Raw genomic sequence first — 9,992 nt, 5'->3', positions numbered from 1 at the left:
GCTCCCTCAGGAATTCTCCAGCCCCTTCCCAGCTCCCTCAGGAATTCTCCAGCCCCTTCCCAGCTCTGTTCCCTGCCCTGGACACGCTCCAGCCCCTCCATGTCTGAATTCAAATTATTTACCAACCACAAAACACCCAGAACCAGGATGCTGGTACCTTTCTGCTCAGATCTTCCTGATGTGGCTTTCCTGGGATGCTGTTTGGAGCCTTTCCCCTGCTGCTCCTCCAGGTACTTCCCCTGGCATTCCTCAGCCGAGCGGGACCCCACAGCCATGGCCACCTCCTGCCAAAAGCCGCTCCTGTGCTTCGGGAACGATACGATGGCCCTGCCAGGACAGCACGGGCACAGCGTCACCAGGCAGGGCACCTGTGGGCACAGCCCCCGGAACCCGCCTGGGAAGGACTCTGGGCAGTGGAGTGAGGCTCTGTTATCTCTGGCCTCTTGTTGCTCAGAGCTGGGGCTGCCCCTGGATCCCTGGCAGTGCCCAAGGCCAGGCTGGACATTGGGGCTGGGAGCAGCCTGGGACAGTGGGAGGGGGCCCTGCCATGGCAGGGGTGGCACTGGGTGGGATTTAAGGTCCCTTCCAACCCAAACCATTCTGGGATCCTGTGGTGTCTTCTCCTGACACTTCAGAACAGGCAAATTTATGCAAGCACCTCAAGCTGACAGATGTGTCACAAGACAAATCTCCTCCTCACTTGCAGCAGGTCCCCTCAGGCCTGAGCTCCCGCTGGTCTAAAAGAGCTAAACCCAAACATGGCCATTTTACACTCAAAGCCTCTATTAAATACTGCCCAGTGGTTTAAGTAATTAGATGATGGATTAATTAAACATCCTTGCAGTTAATCTCCCCTTACCAAACCTGCTCACAGAAACTCAGCATGTTTAACAAGTGATTGCAATCTCAGGAGGGAACCTGCTCCCCCCTCAGCTGTGGCCTTCACTATGGTATGCTGATGTTTCAGTTGTGAAGAAAATTAATAGGGAATAATAATTCTAATTATTATTAGGGAATAAAACCAGCGAATTAAATAGGGAATATTTCTAATTAAAACATAAAGGAAACATGGCAAATCATGAATCTGAAAACCCCAATCCAGATCATCCAACCCCTCCCGATACCTGAGGGAAACTTTTCCCTCTGAACACAGAAGGAGCCCTTACCTGTGAAGCTTCTGTAATTCCTTCTCAGACCAACCATCAGCTGCCCTTGGAAAAAGTTCCAGAGCTTCCTTTCCCTTTGCCCTCTCACGCTCTCTCAGTTTCTCTGCTGAAGCCTTGGCACCGCTGGAGCCTCCATCGCTTGTTTTTATCCGGGATACTCTGGCATTATAGGGAATAATAATTCTAATTATTATTAGGGAATAAAACCAGCGAATTAAATAGGGAATATTTCTAATTAAAACATAAAGGAAACATGGCAAATCATGAATCTGAAAACCCCAATCCAGATCATCCAACCCCTCCCGATACCTGAGGGAAACTTTTCCCTCTGAACACAGAAGGAGCCCTTACCTGTGAAGCTTCTGTAATTCCTTCTCAGACCAACCATCAGCTGCCCTTGGAAAAAGTTCCAGAGCTTCCTTTCCCTTTGCCCTCTCACGCTCTCTCAGTTTCTCTGCTGAAGCCTTGGCACCGCTGGAGCCTCCATCGCTTGTTTTTATCCGGGATTCTCTGGCATTCCTTTCCTTCCTGTGAAATTCCTCTTTCCCAGCCTTGGGCTCGGTGTCGGAATCGAGCCAGCACCTGCGAGGGTTGGTTCTGCTGTGTGCCCTCGTGGCCTGAGCAGGCAGACGGGGACTGGACTCAGCAGAAGATGTTTTCCCTGCAGGAGGGAGCTCAGACTCATCACTGGACTCGGGCCCGCTCAGCCTCAGCAGCACATCCCGGGAGGGCTTTCCTGCCCTTTGGCCACAGGACTTGTTTGCATCACCCTGGCAACTTTTAGAGCCAGAGCAAGGCTTCCAGTTTTGAGACTCTGGTTTTAATATAGATTTCTTTTTCCTCTTGATCAGCAGTGGGGTCTCCTCACTGGACTGCTCCCCCTCATCCTTGTCTGAGGGCTCCTGGGTGAGGAGAACCCTCTCTTTTCCCGGGAGAGGCCGCTTGGCTGACCTCAGGGAGTTCCTGTAGCCCTGCTCGTACATGCTCAGTCCTCCAGAGCCTGCTGCTCTCTCCTGTGCTGTCCCTGGGGTTCTGCTGCTGTGTTTGTTCAGCACTTTGGCAGGGAGCTGGGATCTCGTTTTTGCGCCCCTGATTCCAGGATCACTTTCATCCTCGTCCGAAAGGAAGCGCCGGCCCCTCCTGCTGCCGGCAGATGAGGAGTCTCGTGCGGCAGTGGCTCCTCTCTCCCTGCTCTTCCCTGCAAGAGAAGCTGTCAGGGGGTGCAGGGTGGGTCCTGGCTGTGTGTGCAGCACAGGGATCTGCAACCCCCTGCCAGAGCTTTACCTGCCACAACTACAAACTCAGAGCTGCTCTCAAGGGCTCTCCGTAACTCTACTGACTGAGCAGGCACATCCCCAAAGCTCTGCTCGTGCTCCAGAGAGCTTTTCTGCAGGAAACATTGCAGCTGCTTTAAGAGAGAAACTTCTGCTTTATATTGCGCATTCTTTTCAGGCTTCTATCACTGCTCAAATCCTACTAAAACCAAATTTTTATTAGAAACTGTTAATAGATTTTTTTTTTTTTGGGGTCGACATTTCATTTCTTTCATCCAAGTTAAAAAGCAAAGCCAGGGCCCCAGCTCACTGGACTGGTGAACTCCAACAAATCCCAGTCCCTTCATTTCAGTTTCCAGAATGAGATCTGTGCGTTCCCATTACGTAATTAACGAAGTGATTTACAAGCACAGTTCTTGTTTGGAGCTGTGAAACTCCACATGAATGCTACTCTGATGATTCTTCAGAGAAAAAGCAGTTGATCATTAAAATATTTCAGTAATTTCTTTGCATTAACAGACCCCACCCTACTGTTCCAGCACCCAGCTCACAATCCCACTGGTTCCATCAATAACTTGAAAATAGAAAAAAACAAATTAGTTTTTACCTTTACTTTGGCTTTTTGGCATTTCCTCTGTTGTCTTCATGTCTTCCTTTGGTTTATCCTTGGAGATGGAACTGGCCTTTCTTTTGGGTTTTTCACTACTAAACATCTTCAAAATAAAACAATTGACTCTAAAACTAATTTAATCTCCTTTTCTCCAGGCTGAGGCCCCCCAGCTGCTCCTGGTGCTCCAGCCCCTTCCCCAGCTCTGTTCCCTTCCCTGGGCATGCTCCAGCCCCTCAGTGTCTCTCTTGCAGTCAAAGGCCCAGAACTGACCCCAGAATTTCAGGTGGGACCTCACCAAATTCCTGTCTGATACAATCATCTTTCAAAAAAACCCCAAATTTTTTTCCCCAGAAACAATTCCCCATTATGTCAAATTTACAAACCATGAGTATATGACAACATGGACACGAGACTACTTTTTGGTGTGTTTTTCCAATATTTTGATCACATTTCCAAGACTTCCTTCCTCTCCAGGTACCTCTAAGAGCTGCACCCGTTCTGTTCCCCCGTGGCTGAGCTCAGTAACTCTATTTAAGCCACACTCGAGAACCCCCGTGCAGAGGATCTTACCAGGCTCAGATAATCCACTCCCCCATTTTCTATGGTGACGTTCAGGTTCTGATCCACAAACTCCCTCTGCCCACACCAGAAGTTCAGGGGGGGTTTGATGAGGCGCCCGCTGCGAGTGTAGACCCTGCTCGAGTCATTCCTGGAGCTGCGCTTTGGTGTTATGACTGCAAGGGGGAAAAAACCCAAACAAAGAAGAGTTTTGTCCCAAATGTTGCATGGAAAATTCAGTTTGGCAGATTTCACAAGCAGAGGGACGACGTTGTGTTTAAACCGGACTACAAGGGAAATGTAAAATGTACCCAAAGTTGTTCTTTTCAAAGCATTGTGACAGAAATAACAGGACTGAAGCAAGAATCTTCACAAATTATAAGATTTACTGTGGGGAACTTTTACTTTGTTCAGAAGGTTATAAGTACTGTGAAAGTCATTTGAGGAGGGAGAATGATAAAGAAAAGTTGTCACATGGAACAGCTGCTCACTGAGACAAATGAGAGTGAAAAATAAATGGGATTAATGAGAGAAAAACATAAAAGCTTTTATAGTGTGAGCAAGGAAATCTGATTACAGCGGTAACAAACAGCACAGTGGGGTTTGGGAAAGGCCTATTGGACAAAGATCCCAGAAAAAGGCAGAGTTAAACCCCAAAGCTGTCAGTGCCCGTGGCAAGGCAGGGACTGTGCTCCAAGGCTGAGCCAAACCAGGGGCTCAAGAGGCTGTGGCTTTACAGCCATTTCCTGGAAACACAACCAACATCATGAACCTTTCTCTAACCCATTCCAGCCACCCCCAGGTGTGTTTTCCAAAGGAAGGGATTGTTAAATACTCACAGATGTTCTCATGATCCCCTGGCGATACTTCATAGGTGGAGTTCCTCACTGCAGGTTTCTTTGCATCGTTCACTGAGCCCTCTGTGGTTTCCAACACATCAGCTCCCCCCACTGAGTCATTCTCTTCATTTTCTTCCACACCACTGCCTTGATTTCGTTCCTTCCTGATGGTTTTGAGACAAGAAATAATAACCATCTGAGGAAGCTGTTCGCTAACAAACAGTGTGGATGTGAAGCCCTGGTGGGCAGGAGCCCGGTGGCTTCATGGCCACATCTAAAACATTTCACACTCCTCTGGTGTAACAGCCTTGGAAAGCAAAGTCTCAATGAACACTTAGAACACTGCAATGAAAGAGAATCTCCAAAGAAGTTACCTCCTCCTTTCCTCAAGAAACTCCTCCACGTACTCCTTCCACCTTCTGGAGAAACCGAACGTGAATTGCTTGATGAAGCGGTAGGGGAACCCTGAGGGGAGCACAGGTGGCATTAACAGCAGCTCAGCAGGGCTGTCACTCACTCAGGGGACAAAAGAACCCCACCAGAGCCTCTTAAATCCAAACATCAGAGGAACTGACCCAGGCAATTCCATCCAGCACAGCCCAGTCACTCTTAGGCTCAGGAAACCTCTGCAGCACTTGAGCCACTCTGCTCACAAGCCTTATGCTGCCGCTTTTCCTTCTCAGAATATTAAAATAAAAACAAGCATAAGTTCTTAGCAAAAGAACTAATAAAATCTTCAAGTCAGAGAGCAGCCAGATCAGGTATTTATCAGCAGGGATCCCAGTGCTGCAAGTGAGAAGGAAACACTGAAGGCACAGACACATCTTTGGGCCTGAAGGAGCCAACAGTGAAGGTGTGTTGGGTAAAAAACTGTAACACACCCGGGGCACACCTGTGTCAGGGGAAGTAAAGCTGAGGGAATGGCTGGAGCTGGAAGGGGGTGGGGGCTCAGGCTGGATCTCAGGGAAAGGTTCTTCCCCCAGAGGCTGCTGAGCACTGCCCAGGCTCCCCAGGGAATGGGCACGGCCCCGAGGCTGCCAGAGCTCCAGGAGCATTTGGACAGCGCTGCCAGGGATGCCCAGGCTGGGGTTGTTGGGGGGTCTGGGCAGGGACAGGGGCTGGGACTGGGTGATCCCTGTGGGTCCCTTCCAGCTCAGGATATTCCATGGTTCCAAGCATTTATTCCACCTATGCCACAGAATATCTTTGTGTCCTCAGAGCTGCCTGTGAGCACTGGCAAGCACATTCCCAGCGAACGTGCCAGAGGAGCACACGGAGCAAGGAGAATAAAGCCTGTATTTACATCTGCATGCAAACCCCATTTCCTTACAAATCCCACATGATCCAAAGCAAGCTGAAGCAGTTTGTAATTTGTAAGGCATTCAGAAGCAGCAGCTCACCTTCCTTCCTCATGGCAGCTGAGTCTATTTTGCCCTGCAGCAGGTAGACACCGCCCGAGGAGGTTTTCACCTGGTTGTGTGTGACGCGCTCTGTGATGGCACTGCTGTGCCAGAGCAGCTGCTTCATGTCCCTGGCAAAGACACAACAGCAACCACAGACATCACTTCCAGAAGGGATTCCAGTCTGGAATGCTGACACTCCACGAGGGAGTGGTGTGATCCATGTTTTCTGAGGGATACAGGTGCTGGCAGGATGTGCTCTGTGCTCGGTTTTCCTCTCTTAGCCTGGAACTGACCCAGCTCTGCCTCACCTGACACTGGGGCAGGGGACAAACTGAACGTGTCACTGCTGCAGTTGTCACTCAGGGGACATCAGCTGCACTGAAGCCAGCTCATCACTGCAGCCCAGCCTGCTGTGCAGCTCGGATGGGACTGGGAGCAGCCTGGGACACTGGGAGGTGTCCCTGCCATGGCCGGGGTGGCACTGGGTGGGATTTAAGGTCCCTCCCAACCCAAACTGTCCAGAGCTATTTGATATTTGATTTATTCCTCTGAAGTTTTCTGATTATCTCAGGACAGGACTCTGAAATGATTTCACCAGGAGTTCCCTGGATGCTGGCTCTGTCCCTCTTGCCCACACAAAGGAATTGTCTCTTCCTTGATAAAGCAGTTTAAGCTCTGCACCATCACCTGGTGTTTGGTGTCAATGGGTTACTTTGCATTTAAATAATAAACTGGTTCTTACTTCCTTTTCCCTTCCACACAGATTGCCGTGTTTCCAGTCAGCACCTTAATCCTCCAGCTGCTCAGGCAGATGTTCTTCTGCTCCAGAAAAGAAAAAAAGAAAAGAAATCATTTAGAAGCATTTATTAGCCAGCACCTCCTCATTGATCAGATCCAACAACAAAATCATCTCTCTCAGCATCTTCTGAGCTACAAATCTGGAATATTAGAGGATATCTGATCCTTGGCTCAGTCCTGAAGGTAATTTGTTTTAATAAAGGAAACACATCAAACACTCTTGGTCACAGTGAGGGACAACAGAACAAGTCACCTGCAATCCCAGATTTCTCCAGGGAACAAGGGAAACCTTGGGCAGGTTCCTAGGGAACCCCAGGGACGCAGCACTGCTTTCCCAGGATTCACTCAGAAAGGGAGGAATACTGCAAGCTGCACACTGCTCTCCCAGGAAGAGATTCTGGTCCAGTTTAATGGAACAGGAGTCTGGATGTTCCATAGGAGAGCCAAGCCTTTCCCTTCCCCATCAGCAGAGCACACTCCTGGATGGATTCATGCCCAGCTGGGAAAGGTGTCTCCTCCCTGGATTTGAGCAGGCAGTGCTCATGATCACACCAACACATGGAACCCCTGAAGCCCAACCATGGCTTGTGCACACTAAAACAAAAGTGCTTCTTTTACACAAAAAAGCCCAAACCCTGAACATTTGTCATCATCTAGGAGTATGGAAAAAAAGAAACCCTTTGGATGGGAGAATTTACTGGTAAAATCTAATGAAGTAACAGTTTATTCTCTTCTGAGTGTTCGTTGCTTTTGACAAGAACAGGAATAACTCTGAGCTACATGCAGCCCAGAGGAATTTCTCATTTTCCCTAAAGGATTAATTTCTCCCACCTCTTTGTGTGCTTTGCCAGCAGGTTGATCAGAAGGAGGTTTATCCAAAGGGACCTTGGGGTCTTTTGTCAGGTTCTGCCTCCTTGGAATGTGGACTGGAGAGGAAAGCATGATGCTACAGAAGTACTGAGAGGGCTTTTCAGGATTAGTCACTGGTGCCTCTTCCCCTGCTGGAGCTGCTGGTTTTTTACTGGGCTGCAACTCTCTTCTGTCTTCATGAAGCTCTGTACATTTTGCTTCTCCATTTCCACACCTTCCTTTTACCTGATCCCCATTTTCCCACGGGGTGGAGTTTACTTGCACAGGACTGGTCACTGTATTCTGAGACATTTCTCCATCAGCATCTACTTCTATAGATTCCACGAGGAAAACATCCACATCATCCTTATCGGAGTCCACATCCTCTGCAGGCTCATTCCCTGGCTGCTCAGCACCAGCAGGTTTGACTAAAGGCTGCTCTGTAGTTATGGAGGGAAGAATATTCTGCTGGGTTGGGGTTGAAGGTGGTGTAGCTGCCCATTTAAAGAAAAAGAAAAAGGAATAACAAAGAAATTAGTGATATTTAAGCATAGGAACAGGCTGCCTGTTCCATGCCAAGAGGGATTTAAAGCCATGTGGATGTGGCACTTGGGGACAGGAGTCAGTGGTGGCCTTGGCCATGCTGGGGGACCAGTTGGGCTTGATGGTCTCAGAGGGCTTTCCCAAGCTCAGGGATTCATGGTTCTCTGACTGCAGGGAGTCTGTGTTCTCCAGAGCAACCCCAATACCTTTGTGCTGCTGCTGCAGTTGCCACTTCACCCGCAGGAAGAACTTCTGGGGGGTTTCCAGCACGGGAGGCTCTGCAGGGAGCACTGCCAGGGGTTCGATCCCAGGAACCTGAGGCCAAGCTGACTCTGGAAAATAACCAGACAAAAACCCCCAAAGCCCTCCTTCAGTTTGGGGAAGAAAAACATTTTCATGGGGGGGGAGGGGGGAAATGATTTTTTAATATGCTTTTTATTAAAAAAAGCCCACAGAATCCCAGAAAGGTTTGGGTGTTGGAAGGGACCTTAAATCCCATCCCAGTGCCACCCCTGCCATGGCAGGGACACCTCCCACTGTCCCAGGCTGCTCCAAGCCCCAATGTCCAGCCTGGCCTTGGGCACTGCCAGGGATCCAGGGGCAGCCACAGCTGCTCTGGGCACCCTGTGCCAGGGCCTGCCCACCCTCACTGTAGAAAAGGGTCACATCCAGCTCTGTGTCAGCTGCAAACCTGCTGAGAGTGCGCTGGATCTCACCACATCACGGATAAAAACATTAAAGGTATCCTGGAAAAGCCATCAGGGACTGCTCAGAAAAATGCCCCGGTGGGATTTCAAACCCCAAACAAGTTTTCCATGAACCTTTCTCTTCTCTGCACAGGCTGTATGGAATAGTTACAGTAATTTGTTTAGATGTTTTAATTACAAAGTGGTTTTGAAGATGTTGCATGGGTCAAGCCCAGTCATGAACACAACAGAGGGAACAATTAGAACCAGACTGAGGCAGAGAGGGAGAAAAACCAAAGGGAGGGAATCGTCTACAATATAGAGCAGGGGAGAGACATCAGCAATGCTACAGACATTTCAGCACTAAAAAACTTCACCATCCGACATTTTTTTTAATCCCAGCCATCTGGAGGCAACCAGTGCTGGTGCCAGTACTTTTTACACCCACCAAAGTGCTCTCTCTGGCTGCTTTTCCAGATCCTGAAAGAGCCATGAGTAGGACACAGAGGGAAAATGATCACACCTGAGACAGCTCTCCCAGGGAAGCTGTGGAACAATCATTGCTTCCCAGGGGTGACCAGGCTCTGGACTGGTGGGTGTTGGTGTCAGGGAGCTTTGTGCTCTCCATGGGCTTTCCAAGGAGGAAGGATTAAGGGCAATTGGCAATAGCATTAAGAGCTCCTTACTATCAACAGGTGACTCCAGTGTGTTCCAAATAATCAGAACAGCTGGGGAAAAGGAACTGTTAATAATTCCTGTCATTTGGGATTATGGCCTGGTGTAAGCAAAGGATTAAAAAGTTTAGGGGAATGTGAAAATCAGGGATGTCACCTACTGCAGCACATGATACCTGAGAGTTCCATGAACTAAACTCAGATTTACAGCTCTGTGCTTTTTATTCCAGGTATTCTGAAGGCAAACAAACCATTCTCTTGGAGTCGTGGAGATACATAATTATTTTGGGGCTAATTTTATGTCTTACTTTAGTACTTCATAGCTGAAATTACCGGAGAAAAATCAGCTTAATATAAAGTATTTTGGACAAAACATCTTCCTGGGTTGTTTTGTTTCCATGTATGACCTTGGGAAGGTGGTGTTGTCTGGTTTTGGTGGAATTTAGGATCGTGTCTCCTGCACTGCAGTCACCTGGGAAGTGCCTCGCCTTCCCTGGACTGAGCTGCACCACCTGAGGGATTCATGCTTTGATGAATCCTAAATCCTGGGCAGAAAGGGGCAAACCAGGGTGGGGTCTGTGTCTGAAATTCC

The 9,992-nt window shown here is 48.8% G+C and overlaps 1 protein-coding gene across 1 annotated transcript in view; it reads right to left on the bottom strand.

Annotated features, from left to right (window-relative positions):
- MIS18BP1 (MIS18 binding protein 1) overlaps positions 1-9,571 on the bottom strand; it is a 13,361-nt gene extending 3,790 nt beyond the window's left edge. Inside the window, exons 1-11 of the mRNA XM_017738812.1 lie at positions 9,562-9,571; positions 8,247-8,408; positions 7,480-7,991; positions 6,593-6,669; positions 5,848-5,978; positions 4,822-4,912; positions 4,448-4,611; positions 3,621-3,784; positions 3,048-3,153; positions 1,518-2,364; positions 158-327 (exon numbers count right to left, since the gene is read on the bottom strand). Of these exons, the coding sequence (XP_017594301.1) occupies positions 158-327; positions 1,518-2,364; positions 3,048-3,153; positions 3,621-3,784; positions 4,448-4,611; positions 4,822-4,912; positions 5,848-5,978; positions 6,593-6,669; positions 7,480-7,991; positions 8,247-8,408; positions 9,562-9,571 (2,434 nt within the window). The remainder of the gene's footprint in view (positions 1-157; positions 328-1,517; positions 2,365-3,047; positions 3,154-3,620; positions 3,785-4,447; positions 4,612-4,821; positions 4,913-5,847; positions 5,979-6,592; positions 6,670-7,479; positions 7,992-8,246; positions 8,409-9,561) is intronic.
- Positions 9,572-9,992: the final 421 nt, after the last annotated feature.

Source organism: Corvus brachyrhynchos, unplaced genomic scaffold (assembly GCF_000691975.1).
Source record: "Corvus brachyrhynchos isolate BGI_N302 unplaced genomic scaffold, ASM69197v1 scaffold245, whole genome shotgun sequence".
Classification (NCBI taxonomy): domain Eukaryota; kingdom Metazoa; phylum Chordata; class Aves; order Passeriformes; family Corvidae; genus Corvus; species Corvus brachyrhynchos.
This window is presented reverse-complemented; position numbering and strand designations above follow the sequence as displayed.